At 48.4% G+C, this 25,391-nt stretch overlaps 1 protein-coding gene across 3 annotated transcripts in view; it reads right to left on the minus strand.

Moving 5' to 3' along the window:
* The window catches only part of ASTN2 (astrotactin 2), an 882,294-nt gene extending 857,185 nt beyond the window's left edge, over positions 1-25,109 (minus strand). For all 3 annotated transcript variants that reach the window (XM_043565814.1, XM_043565813.1, XM_043565812.1), the window contains exon 1: positions 24,659-25,109. In XM_043565814.1, coding sequence (XP_043421749.1) covers positions 24,659-25,109 — 451 coding nt within the window. The remainder of the gene's footprint in view (positions 1-24,658) is intronic.
* Between the last annotated feature and the right edge of the window lie 282 nt (positions 25,110-25,391).

Raw genomic sequence — 25,391 nt, forward strand, 5'->3', positions numbered from 1 at the left:
GGGAAGGGAACAGACAGAAAAGCTCATGGGTGGTCAAGAAAATTATTTCTCTGGGGTGCCTGGGTGGTTCAGTGGGTTAAGGCGTCCGGCTCTTGATTTCGGCTCAGCTCATGTTCTCATGGGTTGTGGGATCAAGCCCTGCATTGGGCTCCGAGCTGACAGTGTGGAGCCTGATTGGGATTCTCTCTCTCTCCCTTTCTCTCTGCTCCTCTCACTCCCTCTCAAAATAAATAAATCAACATTTAAAAAAAACATATTCTGCTCTGTTCTGTAGCCCCCATTACGAGTAGAAGCTGGTATGCATATGCTTTGTCTTACCTAGCTTTAGCCACCCACCATTGCCCCCTGCCCTGGTCTCCCCTGACTTGCCAGTATGAGGACAAGAAGGAAGAGCCTACTAAACTGTGTGACCCGTCCATTCATTCGTTCATTCACTCAATAGATATTTACTGAGTACTAATTATGAAGCAAATGCCTTGGGAAGCAGTGCTGAACACAGTCCCTGTCCTCAAAAAGTTTGTAGTCTAGGGGAGCCAATAGACAACCAACACGGACAAACAGATACCAAGGTACAATTGAGATTAGATGGTCAGGGAAGGCTTCTAGGAGACCTCTGGCAAGCAACAGAAAAACAGAGCATGGGGGTGGGGGGCACCTGGGTGGTTGAGTCGGTTAAACGTCTGACTTCAGCTCAGGTCACGATCTCATGGTTCATGGGTTCAAACCCCACGTCACGCTCTGTGCTGACAGCTTGGAGCCTGGAGCCAGCTTCAGATTCTGTTTCCCTCTCTCTCTCTCTGTCCCTCGCCTGCTTGCTCTCTGTGTCTCTCTCTCTCCCTCTCTCAAAAATAAACAAACACTAAAAACATTCAATCTTTAAAAAAGAAAAACACAGCATGGGTAAAGGTGAAGGTGGATAGGGCCTCTCTGCATGGTAGCCCTCAAACCCAGCTGTATATTAGAATCCCTAAGTCTCCTGGAAAGATTATGAAACACAACAGTAATGCTTAGTTGTTCTGATTTAATTGGCCTACAGTAGGGCCCAGGACCTGGCTTTTTTTTAAATTTAAGAGCAGTTTCAGGTTAATGGAAATATTGATGGGAAAGTACAGACCTCCCATATGCAACTCTGCACACACACACACACACACACACACACACAGGGTTTCCCTTATTACTTATATCTTATATTAGTATGGCGCATCTGTTAAAGCTGATGAGCCAATTTAAATACATTGTTATTAATTGAAGTCCAAAGCTCCCTCTTTGTGCTGTGCAGTCTATGAGTTTCCACAAATGTATAATAACATGTATCCATCGTTACTGCATCATACAGAATAGTTTCACTGCTGTAAAACCCACCTGTTTGTCTCTTCTTCCTCCTCCCCAAACCCCTGACAACTGATCCTTTTCTTGTCTCCAGAGTTCTACCTTTTCAAGAATGTCATATATTTGGAATCATGCAGTCCACAGCCTTTTCACATTGGCTTCCCTCACTTAGCAAAATATGATTTTAAGGTCTCTCCATGTCTTTTCGTGGCTTGATAGCTCATTTCTTTTTATCACGGAATAATATTCCATTGTCTGGATGCATCCCAGTTTATTTATCCTTTCTTCTATTCAGGGACATCTTGGTGGCTTCCAAGTTTTTGGCAGTTTAAATTAAGCTGCTGAAAACATTCATGTGCAGGATTTTGCATGGAAACAAGTTTTCGACTCATTTGAGTAAAATACCAAGGAAATGTGACTGCTGGATCTTACATTAAGAGTATAGTTAGTTTTGCAAGAAACTGCCAAATTATCTAACTCCCAGTTATAATGATGTCATTAGCCTACAGTAGAGTCCAGGTCCCAGCATTTTTTTAAAAAAAAACTTTCCCAAATATTCTGACGTAAAGCTCAGGTTTAATATCTTGTAGGGCTTGGTTAAGGACCATGTATTTCATTATAAGAACAATGGAAACTCGTGAACTTAAGCAAAGAAGAGGCATGCTTTGACATACAGTCTCACAAAGTCATTCTGGCAGCATGTGATGATGGGTGGGGAAGGACTGGGGAGGCTGTAAGAGCAAGAGTGAACATGAGGGACCAGTCAGGAGTCTACTGAATTAGAGGTCAGCGATGACAGGTTATTCATACCAGAGCAGGGATGGAAAGAAAGGGGTGGATTCGAAAGGCATGTTAGAGAAAATTAATGAGCTCTGGCTATTGGTTCAATATTGAAGTGGGGGAAAAATGAAGAGAGAAATCCAAGGATAACAACAGATATTTCCCATTGTGTTCTAGAAGCAAGTTTCAGTCTACCCTGCAAAGAGGCACAAAAGGTCATCAGCCTGGGGGTGCCTGGGTGGCTCAGTCAGTTGGGTGTCCAACTTTGGCTCAGGTCATGATCTCGTGGTTCGTGGGTTTGAGCCCCATGTTGGGCTCTGCGTTGACAGCTCAGAGCCTGGAGCCTGCTTCGGATTCTGTGTCTCCCTCTCTCTCTGCCCCTCCCCCACTCAGATTCTCCTCTCTCTCTCTCTCTCTCTCTCTCTCTCTCTCTCTCTCTCTCTCAAAAATAAATGTTAAAAAAAAAAGTCACCAGCCTATTTTCTTTTGTCTTCCCCATTCTCTTCCTCCTATTCTTCCTCTCCTACCTCTCCATCTTTGATTTGTTTTCTTGTTTGTTTGAAGTAAGAAATCCTCTTGACTCAAGACCACTTGCTATCTTAAAGCACTACTTACTAAACCCTTGCAAGCTAACTGAGCATCTTCCTTGAAGGTCAAATTCCAAATGGTGCATGATATTTTGGGGACAAGGTAACTTGACTCAGATGCCACTCTTTGTCCCTTATAGCCAAAAATTGAAATTTCAGAAGGGATGATCCCTTAAAGTTTATCATTCTTGCAACTTTTCTTCTGAAACTCTCCAGCAGATGTTCCTGATGCCGTGAAGAAAAAAAGCTTTAATACAGAGCTGCTGCTGAACAGCACAAGAGCAGCAGAGGAGATTTGAAGACGAGGAACCCACCAGGGTCACTAAAAAAGAGCTTTGGATAGTTAGCAAAACAGGAATAAGTCATCCAGAGTCTTTTTACCAGCCGCTCTCAAAAATCCATCTCGTGCTGACAATCAAGGTGGCAGATAACTCTATACAAGATGAATCAAGTGGTCCCAGAGGCCTCCAAAGTCATTTGGGACATTTGGAATCACATCCAGCAAGGCCAGGTGCATGGAGGCCCTGACAGAAGAAGCTGGGTAGAGAGAGCTGCACCCTGCAAGGCCCTGCTCACCTCTTCCCTCCTTTGCTCTAAGTACTGCGCAGAAGCAGCGAGCTCCGAGTGGTGCATGGGGCCATAATGGTCACAAGGCGCTTGGGCTGGCTTCTCTGGTCAGGGTGGGCAGACAGTGCTCAGGGACTGTAAAGAGAATTCAAGGCTGTGGGAGCTGATGAAGAGAGAGAGAGGGAGAAAGACAGGGAAGAAGACAGACAGATACACACAGCCAAGTAGAAAGACAAAAAAAAAAAAAAAAGAGGGACATCAAGAGTAAAGAGAAAAAAAAAAGAAAAGAAAGGGAAGGAACAGGGAGGACAGAGAAAAGGAATACACAGAAAGAGGGAAAGAGGCAACAGGAGGAAAAGAGAAGAACAAGGTAAGTATGGGGGGGAGGGGGAGGGGGGAGGAGAGGAGAGTCCTGTCCTGCATTCTACTCCCACTCCATCCATCACAGGGGGATTTTCAGGAGGAGTTCTCTCTCAAAGAAACACTCATGAATCCTCCATGAAAACCACCACGGAAACTCAAGCCTGGGTGTCTGCCAGGTGGTTCCGTGCACACCCATCTCCACAGGATGAGAACGCCCAGAGTTCCTCTTCCTATAGCCCCCCCCCACCCCCCCCACCCCCCGCCCCATGCAGTAAACCTCACCTGGGCAGGGTGAGGCCATATTTGCCCAACAGCCAGAATGGGAAGAAAAGGCATGGCTGAGAAATGACCCCCACAGGGACCGGGAATTCCTACCACTGTCATTAATGGATTAAGGTTAGACGCCCTGGACTAGATACACCAGATTTTGCAAATGAAAGTTTACGAAGCAACATTTCCATTAACAAACCTTGGTGTATTCGAAAGTAAGTTGCTGTAAATTTCCTTCTCAACACTAGAGCTCGTTGAGGTCAGTGGTTATACAGTTTGCCCAAAGGCCTGTTCTGCTAACATTCATTGACACCTATTCACTAACAGGCCCCAGAGCAGGAATGGGGCACAGAAAAGACAGGACTCCATCCTGCCCCGTCAAGGGTTCCTAAGCAGTGCTAACAGAATGTTCTGCAGTGACAGACCTGTTCTATATCTGTGCTGTTCAATAGAGCAGCCACTAGCCACATGTAGCTTTATTTAAATTAACTAAAATTAAATACAATTTAACATTCAGTCCTTCAGTCATGCAAGTCGTACTTCAAGTCTCAACAGCCATGTGTGGCCAGGGGCCACTGTATCGGCCTATGCAGGTGGAAAATGAGGTAAGACATGAATGTGTGTGTGTGTGTGTGTGTGTGTGTGTGTGTGTGTGTATATATATATATATATATATATATATATATTTAATATAAAGGAAGTGGTCTACAAGGAATATGTATTAACTTTTCTGAGTAACGGTATTCAAATCTGAATCAGGGGAGGAAGGAAAGAGGACGAAGCAGGCAGGGTGGACGTTTCCATAGAGAAAGTAGCTTGCAAAAGATGGAGTTCTACCAGCAGAAATGGAGGGGAACGAAGACATCACGATGGAGGGCACGGCATGAGTAAAGTCACAGAAATGGAAAAGCTGAGCTCCTTTTCTGGGATCTGAAAAGTGTAGCCCGAGAGCAGTAAGAGAGAAGGGAATTACAGGTGGATTCAGCCATTAGGTAGAGGGCTCAGATGCCAAGGAGTTTGCTATTGATCCTGTAAAGGGGGAGGGGGGTGGGGTGGAGAGGAGGTGGTCACTGGGGATTCTAAGCAAGGGAGAAATCACCTTTGGGAATGGTCCCCCAGGCTGCATATCTGCTCGAAGGAAGAAAATGGAGCAGTCTATCAAGAGACAACGGGGAGAGAGATGATATAACATGAAGAAGGGTGAGGGAGACCAGGAAGGAGTGGTTGCTGTTGAATTTTAAGATGCAAGGCTGTCTGGTGCACCCGGGTGGCTTAGTCAGTTAAGCGTCTGACTCTTGATTTTGGCTCAGGTCATGATCTCACAGTTTGTGGGTTCAAGCCCTGCATCGGGCTCTGCGCTGACAGCACGGAGCCTGCTTGGGATTCTCTCTCTCCCTCTCTCTCTCTGCCACTTCCCTGCTCCCTCTCTTTCTCTCCCTCTATAAATAAATAAATAAAAAACAATAAAAAAGACAGAGGGCTGTCTGGAAGCCTTATTTTGGCCCCAAAAAGGATGGCATGTGTAAGTCTAACTATAATTGTGGCAGGCAGTTCCCTGAAGTCATCTTCTGAGCCAATGTCTTTGCAGAGGAAGAATCATCCAAGAAAGGTGATCTTTTTCACAACCACTTGCCAGCCCATAACCTATACTGCAGGATCCCTTCCCCCCAGGCCCACCCTCATAAGCCACCTCATAAGCCACCAAGGGCTCATCATCCAATGAGAATCTGGTAGAAAAAAAGGGAGTAAAGGAAAGAGGAAAATGAGAGGGAGAGGAGAGGTATTTAAAAAACACGTGCTGGGGAAGTCCAAACAAAATCCCAGCCATTCCTGCTGGAGATTTTATGGAGCGAGACATCCCCAAAATGGGTTTTGAATTATACTCTGTACCTCATAAAGCACAGGCACTCTTGGCAGCCCGCTCACACACACTGCCCTGTCATTACCTGCCCAATCCTCCCGGCAGGAAGGCTTGCCGGGAGACCCAGAATGGTGCAGGTAACCCAATGGAGGCAAGGGAACACGGGACAAGGTGAACTGGGATCTACATTCAGATGCAGCCCCAGCCTTTTGAGTTTAGGTGCAAGGGACCTGCCTTCTCAAGGCCTTGTTCTCCGGCTGTGCAAGGAGAGGGCTGCTCTGGATAGGCCTGGGGGCCCTGAGTTCTAAGCTTGGGACGGCATTCAGGAAGTCAACATGACCTGGGAACTAAACTGCAGCTCTGTCCCCCGTGCGAGGTCAGCTCACTCTCTAAACCAGTTTCCTCATCTGCAAAAGGGAAAACGTCTTGGGTGTCAGCCACGAGAATCTAACGGAGAACACAGGGAAAACAATTAATAATACTGTCGCTTTCTACAATAACAGATGGTAACTGGAGCTATGCAGGTAATCATTTCATAATGTACAAAAATCACTGAGTCACTATGTTGCACACCTAAAACAAGTATTGTATGCTAGTTATTAATCAATTTTTAAAAGGCCACCCAGGGGCACCTGGGTGGCTCAGTCGGTTGAGCGTCCGACTTCAGCTCAGGTCACGATCTCGCGGTCCGTGAGTTCGAGCCCTGCGTCGGGCTCTGTGCTGACTGCTCAGAGCCTGGAGCCTGTTTCAGATTCTGTGTCTCCCTCTCTCTCTGCCCCTCCCCCATTCATGCTCTGTCTCTGTGTCTCAAAAATAAATAAACGTTAAAAGGCCACTCAAAAGGGAAAGGACATTAGGGACATGTGCTGTGGAGTCCCAGGAGAGGCCGTGAACTCCAAGAGTCCAATGACTTGTGCTCCCGGCTCATCTCTGCTATTGCTTCCTTCTCTTTATTGTTTTTTTTCCCCACTTTATTGAGCTACAATTGACATATAACATTGTATAAATTTAAGGTGTACAATGTGTTCATTTGACACACTTATACATTGCTAAATAATAACCAAAGTAGCGTTTGCTAACACCTCCATCACATCACATAATTACCATTTTGTGTTTATAGTGAGGACATTTAAGATCTACTCTCTTAGCACCTTCCAAGTGCATGACATCACTGTTAACTGTAATCAGCATTGGATTCCTCGAACTTACTCACCTCATAACTGGAGGCCTGTACTCTTTGACCAGCATCTCCCCATTTCCCACACACCCCAGTAACCACCCTTATAGCCTCGGTTTCTAGGAGTTTGGCTTTTTGAAATTCCGCGTACAAGTGATACCACATAGTATCCGCCTTTCTCGGATTTATTTCACTCAGCACAGTGCCCTCAAGATTTATCCACATTGTCACAACTGGAAGATTTCCTTGTTTCTCATGGCTCAATAATATTCCATAGCGTGTAACACCACACCTTCTTTTTCCATTCATCCGTTGACCGACACAGGTTTGCGTCCTTATCTTGGCTGTTGTGAATAATGCTTCAGTGACCACGAAAGTACATACCTTGTGTGGAACTGCTGCATTACATGGTAATTCTATTTTCAAATTGTTGAGGAACCTCCATACATTTTCCAGAGTGACGACAACAATTTACATTTCCACCAAGAAGGCCAATGGGTGCCTTTCCTCTCCTTTAACTCAGAGTTGGGGACAAAAATGCTCTCTAAAGGTTCAACCCCTAAACTTCTGTGACTTAATGTCTCTGTCAACCTGAAACATGTATATATTTCAAGAGCTTTTCGCTGGCCTTCTCTCCGGTGACTGGCAGTGTTCTCTATTATATCCCTAAAACATCCTGAGGCTCACAAGCCTCACACCAATAAGGTAATTCCTCTCCAGCATCCTTAGGACATGTCACTATCAAATCAGTTGCATTTTTAACAGAGGACCAATTTGTTTCCCAAACCTGTGGATGCCTGTTATGTGTTTTGCCATTTGAAAATTTAATGGAATATTATTATGCACGTTAAAAAAAAAACTGTATGAGCATCACAAGGAAGTGGCTTCTAGGAGGACAAAGTTGATTTTACCATAAAAATTACAAAAGTCACTTAAATATTGCTATTGAGCTAGGTCAGGTGCGACAACTATAAAAATTTAGAAAGGAATCATAAAACTCTAGCAGAATTACTTGGCAAGCACTTACGTTCTCAGTCCCCTTTAATGAAACCAACATTGGAGACCATATTTGGTCCATTATGAGCATGGTTTACACAAGAAAGATGGCACGAAACTCCACTCAGCTGACCCAGACTCCAAGAATTCTGGAGTCTACACCAAATAACCGGCAAACATACAGACTTCTACGTATCTTAAGTTACAAGGAAATGTTTAAGGTGCATTATTATTTTTTATGATTCCTTGCTTTAGAAGATTTTTTCTATGAACTGACCAGCCACCAATCCACATGGCCTCACAAATGAGGGTTTCTAAAGTAAACGACTCAACCTAAACCCAGGCAACCCTTTCCTGAAGAGTCTGTCTCCTCATTCAAGTGAGGAAAAGGTTTCAGGTAGGAAAGGAAGAGCTGCTTTATCAGGCAAGTCGGATACCATGTCACAAGGAACACATTCACCCCCAACTTTGTGGGGGTGATAAATTGTGATATTCATTGTGATAAATGACTCCCTTGCTGGGTCCAGTTTCTTTTAGTTCCCCAGCAGGAAAAGTCATTATCTTATTTTCCCTCTCGCATATGTATCGGTCTATATGTATAATGTGTGTGTGTGTGTGTGTGTGTGTAGGATATATACAAGGATGTGTGTGTTATGTATAAACACATACAACATGCACATGTTTATATATACATACATATGTTTTACATGTATACATTTTTTTTCAAGCAGTGGTCAGTAAAGAAGGGGGCTCCCTGCCTGAGGACTGAAGTATATCTTGGAGGCAGATTCTGGGGCCTGAGCATGCATGGAGCAGCTTTGTAAAGTTGGCTTAATATTGAATATAAGAAGGTCAATGAGCTTTCTCCAATCACAGTACCTCCATAAAATATTATGGCAGGAACATTACCCATCTCCTTCCTAATATATTGTACATGGGGCACAGAGGATGATGCTGTGGTCTACCCACAGCACTGTGCTTGTACAACATATTTTAAAGCTGTGGAATCTTTATTAATATATCTGAGTTGCTTGTAAGAAACTTTCAGAGAGACACAGGACAAGTCACTTTCTCTCTGTCACCAAATGTGGCTGTTCAGGCGCGTATTTATTCCACAAGACTCCCAGCAAATTCTTCATCATGATCATTTCTGGGGACTGAGACAGGGCAAGGGAAAGGCATTCAATTTTTCCTTTATAATATCCCTGAACGGTTTGCATTTGGTACAGCAAGCTGGTATGCTTTTCGTTAAAATTAAATTAAAATTTACTAAGCATGCATGCACTAGCTGCTGGAGTTACAGATGTGAAAGAGACAAGGTGTTTAGCTTAGGAAGGTTAAAGACTAGGAAGAGAGGCAGACAATTAGCCAATAACAGTATTTCCATGAAACAAAGAACTTCAATGAATACACCAAGGGCTTGGGAGAGAACTGTTCTTCGTGATGCCAGGAGAGTCATCTTGGAAGCAGTTAAAGTACATCCGAGCTGGATCTTAAAAGATAGGTAGTAGCTATGAGGCAGGAAAGGTATTTTTTAATGCATATATTAGAGGAAATCTGACAATTGAGTGGGCAATTTTTTAATTTTTTTTTTTTTTAGTTTTTTTAATGTTTATTTTTGAGAGAGACAGAGAGACAGAGAGACAGAGTATGAGTGGGAGAGGGGCAGAGAGAGAGAGGGAGACACAGAATCAGAAACAGACTCCAGGCTCTGAGCTGTCAGCACAGAGCCCAACGCAGGGCTCAAACTCACAAACTGTGAGATCGTGACCTGAGTCGACTGAGGTATGCAGGCACCCCTGTGGGCAAAATTTAAATTTTAAATGAATATTTTTGTCTCAGTGGTTGGGCTGGATCTATGTGTTCCCAAAGTATGGTATAAGGGATAAATTTAGAGGTCCTGTTAATATTACATATATACATTCATCTATTTGTGCATGTATGTAGCTATTTGTATATAGATATGTTTCCTTTAATAGTTACATAGTTACTCTTACAGGCCATCTTCTATTTATAGCAAGTTATTCTAGTGTTCCATTTGTGATAGTGATACAAAGATTCCTTTAAAAAAAATGCAGCTAATCCCATTTATTATGTGACCTTGTACAATTGGCCTGATCTCTCTGAATGGCCATGTCTTCATCTGTAATATGGAGATACTAAAAATACCCATGAAAAGAGGTGTTTGTTTGTTTTTCTTTAAATCAGAAAGTACAAATGTTATCACCATAGACTATGAACTCCTTGCATTTCTGGGCCCCCAGGGACTGGGCACACAACTGGGATGGAAGAATCACTGAATAATGACTAAGGGGCTTAGCTCCAGGCAAGGGGAGCTTAAGGTGAACCAGGGGTTGTTGTAGGGAATTCAGTTTTGTCTAGAAAATGTGAATAGAATTCATCTCCCATGCAAACCCCAGCTGATAGCAGCGGCTGCTGAAGACACTGCATTTGAGAAGTGATCTAAAGCCAATGAAGTTGCTGATCGGCAATGTCTGATCACAAGTATTTCCCACTTGTGCGGATCTTCATTCAACAAATATTTACTGAGTGCCTACTACGCGATGGGCGTGGCTCTAGGCACCTGGGATCCCAGTAGGTGGACAAGACTGGAAGATTCCTCCATTCTTGTGGAGGACTGTATGCAGCCCCACCTTCCCCAGCTTCTTGAAGGAGAGCTGGCTCCAACAATATTCCTCAATCTCATCTGAGGCTGCAAGAGGACCTGTCCTTTATTCGAGGTCCTCTAGCAAGGGAAAGGCAGACACAGGACCAAAATCGAAGGCGTTTGCCTCCCAATGCTGTACAGTCTGCTATTTAGCATACTTGGAAACCTGTTTGGTTTCCCAAGGTTTGCAGCTCTGCCCTTTCTCAGCCACCAGCCTTCCCATTTGCTGTCCCCTTTGGCTATCTATTCCCCAGCTGGGAACAGGGAGCCAGGTGAAAGGGGGACCCCTCCCTTAGAGGCATCTACAGTTTGGAGAGGTGGCTCTGAGAGGCCAGGAGAATAAAGTGGAGAGAGAAAAGCAGGGAGGGAGGGACAGGGAAGTCACCTATTGGCAGACGAGTAATTGGTTACTTTGGGCGGTCAGTTCTCCAGTCTCCCTCCCTGGGGGAGACTAGAAAGAAAGTAATTGAAGAAGGTTCCCTAACAAATTAGTGTGAGACTGGGCTTGAAATTTTGAGTTGCACCTGGATTCAGAGCTGAGGGTTTGATCTTCAGAGGCCTCAGGAAGGATGCAGAGAGGGAGGAAGGAAGGGAGGGAGGTCTTACTCCTCTGCAGCAGCTTCCAGTCTCAGAGACTCCTCGAGGGAGCCCTTTTCTCCCTCCCGGGCTCCTGCTGAGCTGGCTGGGCCGAGAAGAACCTCACAGATCACAGGGTTTAATCTAACCACAACAGAAATGGGGTGGGTGGAGGGGTTGGGGGGGGGGGTGCGGAAAGCCCAAAATGCAGAAGGGATGGAACCACAGACACCCAGCAGAACTGAGACCAAACCCCAGGATTCCTGGCTCATAGTCCTGGCCACCAGATCACCCTGCCCCCTGGGTTCCAGGAGGTCTTTACTCCCAAGACTCCCTTTGAATTGGCTTAAGTCCCTCCAACTACAAAGAAAGTGGGGAAGGGGCAGGTCCGAGGGATGAAGGTACAGGCCTATTTATTTCTGTTTACTTAACGAACACCAAGGTACCATCTGCTGAGGGGCAGGCAAACATTAGTTCTTGAAACCCTAACAATCTCCCAAATAAGCAACGGAAAACCCCAATGAGGTGGGTACCCTCTATGGTGCTGTTCACAAACTATTGCTCCTGAGGTTGTCCATGTTGCATTCATTTGGTCAGAAAACCTCCACTCAGCACCCACTATACGCTGTGTCCTGCACTTCGTGGTTCAGAGAGCAAAAAGATGAACAAGGCACATTCCCTACCTTTGAGGGGCCGTTAGGTAAAGGTTTGAAAATGAATGGGACAGAAAGCTATGAAGGGACTGTATACCCGGGTGAGGGAGGACTTCTTGGAGGAAGTGATATTTAAGTTTCATGAACAAGGGAGAAAATGGAAAATGAATTCACAGAAGAAGGCGCATTTTTTGGGACTTTTAGGCTCTGAAAAGGAATTTTTTTAAGAGAAATGGAAAACAAAAGGATTTTGTTTTTGGTTTTTTACTTTACATACAGCTGGAGTTGGGGAGAGGGGCAGAAGGAGAGAGAGAAAAACTTAAGCAGGCGTCACACTCAGTATGGAGGGCTCTATCCCAAGACCCTGGGATCATGACTTGAGCCAAAATCAAGAGTCGGATGCTCAACCGACTAAGCCACCCAGGTGTCCCGAAAAACAAAGGTTTTAAACAGGAGAGAATGACAAGATCCAATTTGCTTGTTTTGGAAAAGATCCCTGTGGCTACTGAATTCAGCAAGGATCGCAAACGTTTTCTGTAAAGGGTCAGTCGGTAAACATTTTAAGCATTGTGGGCCAGATACTCACTGTTGCTACTACTCAACTTTGCTGTTGTAAATAGAAAACAACCACTGACAATTGATAATACACCAGTGTAGGGGCATGGCTGCGTTCCAATAAATCTTTATTTGTGGATACGGATGTTTGAATGTCATGTAATTGTCACTATCCTGAAGTGTTACTTTTCACGGGATTCTTTTCACCCATATGAATGAATGAATGAATGAATGAATGAATGAAGTTTACAGGCCTTACAAAAGTGGCAGTAAGCTGGATTTGGCCCGTATGCTGAATACCATATACTAGAAAGAAAGGATGGGGACAGAGACACAGCCAGAAGACGGGAGACTGATACAACAGCCCAAGTAAACAAGGATGAAGCTTGAATGAAGGTTATGGCAGTAGGAAATTACAAGCGAGGGACACTGAGAGTCATTCTAGAAGTAAAACCAGTAAGGTTGGCTGAATGAAAGAATGGGGGACAAGAGAAAGGACATTTCAAGAATGACTCCTTTGCTTGGGTAATTGGGTGGATAGAAGCCCAATCTCCTGAAATAGGGGAGATGTGGGAAGAGCAGGTTTGGGGAGCAAATCACATGTTGCCAGTGTGGTCACTGACAGGAGACAGAGAAACAGAGTCCCTGGGGCTTGCCAGGGTGTCTGGTTAAATTTTAATTTCCGATCATCAGAGAGTCATTTTAAGTACAACGATGTCCCAAATATTGCACTGGACATAATTCTACTAAGTATTCATTGTCCAAAATTCAAGTTTAACTGGGCATCCTGTATTTTATTTTTTGCATCTATTTTTATTCACAAAGTATGGCAATCCTAAGGGGAGGGGGATGAGCATTTGGGGGGGAAAATCTTTATCTAAGCCTTGGAGGAGAAAGAGAAGATTCCTCAGAGGGGGTCCTAGCTGAGTTAAGGCTAGGAGTTGGCCAGGTGAATCCGGGATGGGAAAAGCATTCTAACCAGAGAGAATAGCATTTCCATTCAGGATCAAGTGGGGGGAATGTTCCCGGTGCCCTCATAAATCTGCAAGATGTCAGTAAGGCTACAGCATGAAGCACCAAGGAGAATGGCAGGAGGCAGGTTGAAGAAGTATCCAGGTGCCATCCATGCAGGTCCCTGATGGATATGTTACAGAGTTGGTACACTTCTTAAGGTATAGATTCCCAGGCCCCTCTGGGTACCTCAGCAAGTCTAGGAATGAGAGACTGGGTTCCAAAGTGATTTAATGAGTAGGGAACTTTAGGGAAAACTGGGAGCTTTCCCTCCAAAAATCCCAAGAGCCTAGGAAGTTGCTGCTGCCTCTAAATCTTGAAAGAAGTAACCCAAGTAATCAGAACAAAGGCACTATAGTGTGAATGTACAGCCTCCCGTGGGGACAGACCCCTGAGGAGGAAGCTCTGTCCATTTGCAGGGAAGCAGAAGGTCCAGAACGTTCACGCACCCGCCCAACTCCCCAACAGTCCCTCTGAGTCTGGCACCTGGCTCTCCTTGGGCGCTCTCGACTCAGTGCAAGTGAACCAGACGTCTCTGTGACTTTCCTTGCCACCCCACCCCCTTCCGTCCTCCGCCCACAGTCACCACTGAAATGATTCCCCCAAATGCAGCTATTACTGTGACTGGAAATCTCTTTACTGCTGATTCTGCTAATGGAAATGTTCCTTCCCTTTTCGGCTGCTTGCAAAGCCACTCGTGACTTTCCTGGGTGCTTGAGAGCAAGGCTTTGTCAGCCAGCCACCACCAGAAGGGAGAGAATTCTGCCCCGATTGCCTCCTACAACACCCACCTGCCTCAGACTCAGGCTCTAAGAGCTTCTCTGTCCAAACTGTCCTCAGACAACCCTGGAGTCCCCTGCTCCCACCTGCTTCTGGAGAAGGAGCAGAGATCAGTGGTCAATTGCATTCCTTTTTGCCTGGCCTGGGGGAGAAGGAAAGGGAGGGGGGAGTTGTAAGGACAGCCTGCTGGAGAGGAATGAGGGGGAAGGGAAAAGTAATTTGCATTCATTATTTATTGAAACCTCCACCTCTTTCCAAAAAAGGATTCCAGGTGGCTAAGAGGCTTGGAGCGCAAACCTTGCCAGACAGACGCGGTACTGGGTGCTTTGCACGTAACATCTCTGTAAGGATCCTGGGCTTCGTGCAAGTAAAAACCAAGCACGGTGCTAGGCACTCATGAAAATCTAGTTTACGGAGGGAGAGCTCTCCAAAAATAATGGTCACAGCAACCCCAAAAAGTGATCATTATGTCGTCTTCACTTTACCGATGAGCAAACAGGCTCAGAGAGGTGGCCCACAGAAGTCGGCAGTTAAGACGTAGAGCATCTGGGATTTGATCCCAGGGCTCTTGGTCCTCAGAGCTGATGCGTGTTCCACCCCAGAACACTGCCTCTCAATCGGCAGAGCTGGGCTGGAGCCTGGATTAGCTCTGGGATCTTGGAAAATGTATTCTGCTTTGCCAGGTAAATCAGGGAGTTGGGCTGGAACTCAGAGGATTTTACCCAGTTCTAATATTCTACGAAAGGTATACATTTATTTGGATTTTTACAGCATTATATCTAAATGTCATAGATTCGTATATATATCCCATATGTATAGATAATGTAATATAAATTCCATTCTCAAGGCGGGAACATTAAAAGCACAGGATGCTGCAAAGAAGCGTTCAGTGGACAAAACTCAACATGGGGTGTAGAGGAGAGCACCTGGTCAAAAGGGGGCTGGATCTCTGACAAGGGACGTCCTGGCAATTTCTACAAAGAGAAGAGAGAGCTTCTCCACGTGCCTGAAAGGACAGGTCCCCCAGGATGACACTATGCCTAGCACAAGGAGGGATTTCCCTAAGCACCGAGAGAAGAGGAAAGTGGAAAAGGAAGAAGGGAGAGCAGAAAGCAAAGAGGGGGTGAGGAAAGAGGGAAGGGAGAGAGTGGAGAAGGCATGGAAGTGTAGGAATTTGCCTGTGGAGTACTTGGGGATGATGAGTGGCATCTAGAGAAAATGAGACCAGGCCTCGTGCTCTCTTGGCGAACCACCTCACAGAGAGGAAGGGCCTGGGGAGATGCTGAGTCAGCTCCCGGCAGCCCAGAAACAAGGTGTTCAGTCCCTTGGGCCTGTGAGGCTGTCACACCTGAAGTTCTTGTATAGAAACGTCTGCAACTTCTTGGTAATGAGAGCAGGAAGAGATAAAAAGTAAGAGAGGTTGTCAAAGAGATGGAAACTGAAGAGCACACTTACTTGCGTGCAGCATACGAAGGGAGCGAGCAGGGGGGTTAGAACCAGACAGACCTGCCTGGGTTTGGAGCCAGCCCGGCCGTATAATCACTGTGTGCTCTTGGGCATGTCCCTTAACCTCTCTGAGCCTCAGAGTTCACCTAAAACATGGCCCAAATCTGGTCTTTCAGGCCCGTAGAGAGGATGAAATGAGAGAACAGATACACCAGCATGGCATCTGGGGCACAGTAAATGTTCAATAAATGTCCTCACATAGCCTGCTTCATGCCAGAATGACAAAGTCTGGAACACCCGGGCCCCCCACCCCTAGTGGCCCAGTTGCCCCTCCCCCAGGCGGGAGGAAGACACATCAGAGGAGGGGTCAGTAGACTGAGATCTGGTTCTGGCTTCATCACCGTCTTGCTACGTGACCTCGACTTCCCCATCTTTAGACAGAAACGTTTTGTTTAGATAATGTCCTAAATTACTACATTTGGCGATTCCAAAACCATGGTGTATCATCTTCCCCAAAACATTCAATGCTTCTCTGTTTGCCATGATGCAAAAAGTTCCAATCCCTTATCTGGCTTCCATGATTTGCAAAAGAACATCTTCCCTAAACCCAGCACACTTTTCTCCAATCAAACTGACCTCATTCTGAGTCCTATAAACACCCTCCGAATATTAGGGAGATAGGAGAAGGTAGAGGAAATGGCTAGGAGAGCTCAAAGAGAGAAGTCTCTATGGGAGGGGCGGCATTCCAGCTCAGATGTTAAGACTGATGAGTGCAATTCCAACACCTCTCCAGTTTTGCCCAGTACGGATGCCCATTCTAGGCCACCATCATGCCTCACCTGAACAGACTCCTACAGGCCTTCCGGCTTCTGTCTCTGCTCCTGTACACAGAAGCCTAAGTAATTCTTACCAAGCGTACATCAGATGTTGATGCTCTTTTGCTTAAAATCCTGCCTGGCTCTCTACTTCCTCTCCTGTCCTGTCCTCCTTTGCTCACTCCACTCTGGATGCACCGGCCTTCTTGCTAAGCCTTGGGCATCCCAGGCATGCTCCCCAGTCAGGTCTCTGCTGGAACAGTTCTCTGCCTGGAATGTTCCCTTCGTAGATCGCTGCTTGGCCAACTCCTTCACCACCTTCAAGTCTTGGTTCTAATCCTACATTCTCAATGAGCTCCTCTCTCTCTGCTCTATGTAACATGAAAACCCATCTCCTCATCTCCAAAATTTCCCTTTTACTTAATTTCCTTTTGTTCATAGAATTTATCACCTTCTCACATACTACCTAATTTTATTTATTATGTGCATCATTAACGCCCTCTCCTCGCCACACACCCACCCACACCCTCACTCGCTCACTTCTCTATATGAGCTCTCTGAATATAAGAGTGCTCTGTCTTTTGTTCTCTGTTGTATCGTAAGCACCTCCAACAGTGCCTAGCACAGTATAGGTGCTCAATAGTTAAGGGACTAGTCATAATTATAGTACTCTTTTCTAATGTTTATTTGTTTATGTATTTATTTTTGCAAGAGCGAGACAGAGCCCAACACGGGGATCGAACCCACAGACCACAAGATCATGACCTGAGCCAAAGTCGGATGCCTAACTGGCTGAGCCACCCAGGCACCCCTATACTAATCTTTTATATTGATAGTGGGCATTAAGGCTCCAGTGTGCAACTCCAGTGTGAGGTCAAGAGAGGCTGCAAAGATGTGGTGATATTTAAATTCAGTCTCAAAGGTAAGAAGGAATTTTCCCAGGGGGGGAGTCACAAAACAAGAAGGGAGGGTTCTTACCATAGGGCACTCCGGACAGAGTCAGATCACAGACCTTATACCACAATAAGGAGCTTGAACTTCATACTAAGAACTGTGGGGAAGCAGTGAAGTGCTTTATTTTTTTTTTAATTTTTTTTTAACATTTATTTATTTTTGAGACAGAAAGAGGCAGAGCATGAATGGGGAAGGGGCAGAGAGATAGGGAGACACAGAATCGGAAGCAGGCTCCAGGCTCCGAGCTGTCAGCACAGACCCTGACACGGGGCTCAAACTCACGGACTGCGAGATCATGACCTGAGCTGAAGTCGGACGCTTAACCGACTGAGCCACCCAGGCACCCCGAGTGAAGTGCTTTAGAAGAGAACAACCACGATCAGATTTGGGCTTTCAATGCAGTCACGCTGTCGGCAAGTACAGAGGGTAGATTAGAGGCAAAGAGACCATGGGGCTGACTTCTAAAATTGTAGTGGAGAGAAGCCTTGAGGTGTGAGCCTCCCCCTTTGACAATGGGGATGGAGAAACGGTTTCTCTTCAGGTGAAGACCCTAAGAGTTTACACCACACAGCAACCCCGTCGATGCTTCACTCACAGACTGGACTGCTTGCATGTTCTAGCACACCGGTAGGGAAGCTACAAAGGTTTCAGTCCTGGATCTTACATTGCGTAGTCCCCATCCATCCCCCTTTCCCATCCAAAGGGACGTCTTTATGGGGACTGTTGTCCAGGAGAACTACAGACAGCAGCAAAGAGCCAGAGGAAGGAGAGCGCTGGCAAGGGAGAACAGATCCTGTCCCTCCAAGCACTGCTGTCTGCCTCCTTCCAGGGCAGAAAGTCTGCAAGCTCTCCCGGAAAGGAGAGACACCAGCTCGCTCTCTCTCTCTCGTTATAGTTAATCTTCTGTTGCCACTAGCTGGTCAGTGAGAGAACTTGGGAAAGCATGAGCTCTGTAAAGGAAGCAACCCCGTAATGCTGCTCTACCGCAAGGTTAAATACAACTTTCTTCCCTTTCCTGGAAAAGAGCAGGCTGCTTCTGCTCACCCCGAAAAGCAGCTAGAGTAAAAAGCAATGAGGCTTCCTCCTCCCCCAGAACAAAACCTATCAGCTCTGGTTCTCGGGAGAGATTGGAGCCAACCAGCTGGATACTTGGGCAGGAGAACAAATTCAGTTTCCCTAGGGATATTTTTCTCCCTAGATTTTGGTTTTTCGGGCATTTTGTGTGTGTGGTTTTTTTGTGGTTTTTTGTTTTGGGGGTTTTCTTTTGCAGGGAGGAGAGTTTGTTCAACTGAGTTTCAGACACTGAGACATATTTAAACACACAGTCATGTGTTCAAGGTCCAGTGTGATGGAAAGAAACACAGAGTGGGACCCAAGACCACTGGGTTTAAGTCTGAACTGCTAGTCCTCAAGAAGGTTTCCTCCCCAGTCTGAATGCCCATGTTACCATATAAAACTCTGTGTACTCTGAGCCCATGAGCATTGACGGTCATGCTAAAAGTTTTCATGAATTCACCCAAGGACGTCACTGTCACTCTCCACCCTTCTCTCCCTGAAGCACATGTGTTCACACTGTCCTATGGCAGCCAAGGCCTAATTTACAGCAAAGCAAGGACGTGAGAAACAGATTTTGCTTGCCAGAGGCCATTTCAAACCTGCCGAACTTGCTAGAAATTAAAATTACAGAATACTCTTGCAGCCTGAGGGCCCAGTTCAGGAAACCTATCAAGCTGTGGGTCACACCAAAGCCTACAGAGCGGTGCTATCTCAGTTGGTATCACTGACCCCCCGAAACAGCAAATCTGGCTGGCCCTGACTGGACTTGAGCCTCTGTAACACAGCTGAAGCGAATCCACCTCTCTCCCTGACCCACTGCCTTCTCAGGAACTTGGTACGTTCTGAGGGCAGATAATACATCTCTATCTGCCCTGATTATTAAATATATTTCATCATATTCAAGCTGGTAAAAGGCTGGGGATGGGGGAGGGAAGCAAGTGGAAAGAGGAAGAAGATTCAGATCAGAGCCCACCGAACACGCCCCTAACTGCGACCCTCATTTACAATATCCCAGGAAGCTGGACCATCACAGCAGGATGGGGCCTGGAGTGTGGTACTACTCCAATACTTTATTTGGTGCTAAGGACCTGGTGCCCAATTGAGAAAGGAACATATGTATTTTTAAACCTAGCTTTGTTGGAAGATATCACATTCATCATCTTGTCCACCCCAGAATTTCTCTCTCTGACCCATAAGGAAAAGAACACTGGAACTGATTTTAATGAGTAGTCTGTGGACAGAAATCCCTACAGAAGACCCAGATTACTACTATTTGTATGTTTTTTTTCTCCCTATTAATAACTGGCATCAACCTTCAGAATTCAGCTGGAAACCAAAAAGGGCAGATAGTCTCATTGTCTCCTAGGACTTCGGTTCTGTGTCCAAATGCCTGCCAGATAGCTGTATAGTGTCTGCTTACAGGCTTTCTTCAATATGGATCCTATAATCATTAGAGGTCAGGATGCTGAGTTCTGGACAGCTTCCTGGGAACCAGCCCCCTAGTATTTGCTCCTTGCACAGAAAAAAAGCACGTTCCTCATTCCCTGTTGACATGTGAAGCAAGTTCCTCCGGCCCTTTGTGAACTGTCCTTGTTAGGCTAAATTCTCTGCTTCTAGCAACCTTTCTGATTTGGTGCCTGGGTCCTAATTCCTTCCAGAGGCTTTTCTCTTTTGGTATCCATTTTTGTCTCTGTTTTCATGAATCTTTGCAGACCAGGCCAATCAGCTTCCTGCAAAGAGCATCCTTTTGGGGCAGAACTTCAGGACACTTGCCAGACGTACTCATACAGGTACATTCAGACATACTGACGGACAGGCTTTCCTTTCTACGTACCCTCCCCCAAATAGAGAGTACACTCCTCAGCTATGCGATTGCTATACCAAGGCAGCTTAGTAAGAAATGTTGATAATGAGGGCTTCCTCAATTTTATCTTTTTCCCCCTTCTGCTGAATCAAGGCTGATGGTAAACAGCCCAGTCCAGCTACTGTCAGGTCCAGGAAGAAGGATGCCATTTCCCTACCTGTGGGCATGAAAGCTAAATCCACAAGCGGACTCCAGGGCTGCCTGGGGGCAAATGAGGACTGAGTGATGTGCAAGTTCACCTCTGAAGCCCTGCACGGCACTTGCTCCTGTTTAAATTCTTTTCTTTTCAATCAGTCCTTCCCAACACCCTGTGTTACCAGCAAAAGAAAGGAGACAGTGAGAAGCCAGATGAGCTAGTCAGAGTAACAGAGTGCATCAGGGCACTTCAAGTTCATAGCGTCTCTACACTGAAGGATTATTTTAGGGCTTCTCTACCCACTCATATTACCACACAAAGCACTGAAGCTCTGGGGATAAATGACTTGTTCAAGGTCACAGTGGGCCACAGCTGAGATTTCCAGATCTTAACCAACACTAAGCTCCCAAGCTGCACGGAAGCTTCCAACTTCTCCTCCAACCTCTCCCCCCACAAAGGCCTCATGCATTTTTTTTTCCCCTTTCTGGAAGTTTCCCCAGGCTTCTCTGAATCTACAGAGATGTGTTCCCTCCCCGATGTTATAGAACGTGTAATCTCCGTCACTCATTGGCACCATTAAATAGAATGCCCTCTGATATCCCATGAATCATGGAACTTTGAGCTGGCAGGGTCATCAAAGGTCATGCCTTACTTTCAAACTCTCATACTTTGGCACCCTAGTGTAGCTGAAGTTCCTCTGAGAAATGTTGCTGTCATGTTGATGATTGGTGTATTTCTCTCCAAGACCCTGCCCCAGGCCCTCCATAAATGTAACCAACCCCTGAACACATCTTTGCCAATACACAACTACCAAGAAGGTAGGTGTCTGGTAGAATGAGATTCTGGTTCCAGGTCTGCCATTTACCCGCACTGCGACCTTGGACTAGATACCTGACCTCTCCAAAAATGCTTCCTGATCCGTGAAATGGTAATAACTGCAATGCTGACTTCATATGTTTTATGTGGATTAAAAATAAACGGTAAACGTGAAGTTCTTAGCACCTCATTAAGGATTCAATAACTATTTGCTATTTCTCGATCACTTTCAAGGAAATTCACTCTGTCAGTGCCAGTGACTTATATAATCAGATTCTAAAGAAGAGGCCCAGACACTGAAAATTGGGGGGAAACTTCAAGTCTGAGGCAAACTTCCATCTATATAAAGCAGACTAGAACATGATGGGAGAGAAGAGCTATGGAGAGGCATTACCGATAACAGAGCCAATAACTGGAACAAGAGAAGCAGAACGGAGGGAGACAGGGCCAGATATGCAGGGGACTTTGGTGACTGGGGATGGTAGGCAATGTATGCACCCTGAGGTCCACCAACTATCAGTAAAATGGGAGCTGCACCTTTCATTTGTTTGTTCGCCCCCTTTAACGCCCAGGACATTTTCCCACCACCAACTCTGAGCCCACAACCCAAAGCATGGCCCGAGGGCTTCTGCGGACACTACCACCCCCTAGTGGTGGCTCCACACACCCCACTATTGGCAGGATTTGGCATTTGCTGACTGCGTAGGCAATTGTGGCGTATATCGTCTCCAAATCCCTCGAACTGTCCAGGAAGTGGTGAAAGACTCGCCCAGCACACCAGAGACAAAACACTAAGCGAGGATGTTTGAAAGGTCTGGGGATGAAATGATGGGATGGAGCTACCTTGGGACCTTAGGGAAGATAAGGCCATAAATGACTCAGTGCCCCCCACCCCCAGACACACACACACATGCACACACACCGGCCCTCGTTTCCAGCCAGCCTGGCCCTCCCAGAGCTCATTGTGCACTCCATGTTTACATGCAAACAGTGGAAGACCAACACAAATAAAAAACCCACGTCTCCCTACACAGCTCCTGCTACACTCGGCCATCTGGTGACTACCTCGCTAGCCAAATCCCCCGGAGGGAGCGCCTGAGCTGCCAGTCCAGGGCGCTGGGGGGAGAAGAAGGAGGCAAGACACAATTCCCCAAATGCATCCTAAGGGCTCAGAGCTGCCGAGAAGGACAGCAACCCCCCACTCCTCAGCAGGCGGTCCCCAGCCGCCCGGCTCAGCTGCCTTGCGTCAGAGAAGGCGGAAGGCTCCAAGCGGAGGGCGCCTGGAGACTCTCCAGCCGATGCTGGGGTCCTGGGGGATTCAAGACTTCCAGCTCCCCACGCAGCTCCTCACTCAGCTTGCCCCAGCTCCCAGGCACCCACTCCCTCTTGAAAGCCTAAGTTTCAAAAGGCAGAGATTGCCAGCTTCAGGAATTCTTCGGGGACTCCGATAGCTGGCTGGACCGGGTCCTCCACATCCTTGGGGAACTGGAATGCTCTGGGGTCTTTGCTTCCAAGTCATGCCATACCCTAGAACGTCCCCCTCTACGAACTTACTTGAACAGCCATTTAGGAAGCCTCCCACTCATGACCTCTCAGGGCACCCTAGAGTAGAGAGATCACGAGGATGGAAGAAATGTGAACCTGTAAGTGGTGCTGAAGGCACACCCTTCGGGTCGCTAGAAGGACCCTTCCCTGCGAGGAGGCGGCACGAGTCAGCCCTGAGCCCTGGGTTAGCTTTTCGCCCTAAGAACCCCTATCTCCACCCTCACCCCTTCCTTTGAAATGGACAGGCCCACAGGTGCACGTGGGAAGAGCTACTGGTGTGTGTGCATGTGTGTGTCGGTGCGTGTGTGTATTCTTGAGTGAGTGTGTGTGTGTGTGTGTGTGTGTGTGTGTGTGTGTGTGTCGCACGCTAGACGCGCCGCCGCGGGAAGTCCCCAGGGAACCTGCAAGGCGCACTCCCGCCGCGCCTCCCAGAAAGCTCAGCAAAGCTCAGGTTACAGCCAGCTGGGGAGAGCCCCCGGGCCAGACGCCCGAGGCTGGAGCACCGACCGCGAGCGGGCCTGGCATTCCCTCAAATCTCCAGAGGCGGCCAGCGTGAAAGGGAAGGGGGGCGGGGGTCACAAAAACACATTTTAAAATATTATGGCTCCCAGGAGAGAGGATTCTAGTCTCCGGATTCGTCTTTAGGGCTTCTCGGGCAAGCGAAGAGTTAACCTCGGAGGTTCAAGCTGGGATCCCGAAAGCGCTTCACCGGCGAGACGCCAGGGCCGAGCCGGATCCCGAGAAGGCACGGATCCGGGGAAGAAGGGCTCGGGAGTCTCCCGGCGAGCCCCCGGCGCCTTCCAGGCGCTGTCGTTGGCCAGACTCCGACAGCCAATCGCGCCCCGCGCCCCCGAAAGGGGAGGAGAGCGAGCGATCCGCGAGCGCGGGAGAGCTAAGGGGGAACGTTTTTGTAAACGCTCTCCGAGATAATTAAGCTATCAATTACCCGGGTGGGAAATCAGCCGCGCTTCCCGCAGCTCCTCGGAAGGGCCGACTCCTCCGGGATTGGCGCTGGGAACCAGCAGGCAGCGAGCTGCTGGCGAACTTTCCGATTAACTTTTCCATTTGAGCCCCCACCCCACCCCCACCCTTTTTCCCTTCCCTGCCGTTTTCTGGCCTTTGAGTTGTTATTATTGGTCCAGCGAGTGCGCCGTGAGGACCGACCTGCTGTCCCCTGGAAGGGGGATAGAAATGCGACTGCGACAAGGACGGTGGGGGGAGAATCAGAGCACCTGGACGCGGCGACCTCAGAAATCACTCAACCCTCCCCTGCCCCATTTCACAGATGGCCAAAACTGAGGCCCAGGGAGGGGAAGCGACTTGGCCAAGGTCACACAACCCACACGGAGACCGAGTTTACGCGGGTTGGGTGATCCCACATGGAGCTTCTCTGCTCCGATTCTCGAGAAAATCTATCTGGAAGAGCCTCGCCTCCAACTCCGAGGTGAGAGTGAGGGGGCGGTAACCGCGAGCGGCCAGGGACAGTGCCCGGAGGAGCGGCGAGCGGCTGGACGACCCGGGTCCCCAGCTCCAACACACTCAGCCATCTGGGTTCTCCGGCGTCGGGGATGGATCGCGGCAGAGCTCAACGCCCGGGCTGAGAGAGCGGGGGACACAGGTCCCCACTGCGGGAGTGTCGGCACGCCCCCGAGCTCCCGCCACGCGCTCTCGGGGACCTCCTGCCCGTCCTGCTCTCCAACCACCTGTACGTCCTCCGGGCCCCGCGGCCGCCCTCTCCCAACCCCGCTCGGGGCAGCCCGGGGCGGGGATCCCCAGGGCGCCCCCACCCGTCCGGCTTCACTTAGGGGCTCGGGGCTCCTCGGGATCCCGCGCGTGCCGGCGCCCAGCCTTACCCAGGGTGAAGAAGGGCAGCTCGGTGTTGTCCAGGTCGTCTTGCACCGCGATGCGCCCCGGCAGCTCGTTACGCACAAAGAGCAGGAGGCGCGACTCGGCGGCGGTGCCCGCGGAGCCGGCGGAGCCCGAGGACGCGGCGGCGGCGGCGGCGGCCCCGGTCCCGGTCCCGGTCCCGGCCCCGGTCCCGGCCCCTGCGCGGGCGCCGCTCCAGCCGATGTCGCTCTCCCGCAGGGCGGGCAGCGTGGACACCGTGACGGTCTTGAGCCGGCACGGGCTGTCGGGCTCCCGCGAGGCGGCGGCGGTGGCGCCGGCCAGCAGCGGCCGCGGCGGCAGCAGGAACAGGAACAGCAGCAGCAGCGGCGGCGGCGGCGCCGGGTGGAAGCCGAGCCTCAGCCGCCCCCGGAGCCCCGAGCCGGGGCCGGGGCTGCGCCGGGCGCCGGCGGCCGCCATGGCGGGAGGGGCTGCGGTGCTGCGAGCGGCGGCGGCGGCGGCGGCGGCGGCGAAGAAGGAGGAAGCGGAGGAAGCGGCGGCGGCGGCGGCGGACGCCGGAGCTAACCAGGACGCCGGAGCTAAGGAGCCGTGGGAGCCGCGCGCCAGCAGCCCCCAGCTCCCGGCTCCGCCTCCCGATCGGCCCTGGACCGCCCCCCCGCGCCGCCTCCCCGGGCCCCGCCGCCCGCCCCCCCCCCTCTTCCTGGCTCCCCCCAGCAGACCCCGAGCGTTCCGGAGGCCCCG

Source organism: Prionailurus bengalensis, chromosome D4, assembly GCF_016509475.1.
Source record: "Prionailurus bengalensis isolate Pbe53 chromosome D4, Fcat_Pben_1.1_paternal_pri, whole genome shotgun sequence".
Classification (NCBI taxonomy): domain Eukaryota; kingdom Metazoa; phylum Chordata; class Mammalia; order Carnivora; family Felidae; genus Prionailurus; species Prionailurus bengalensis.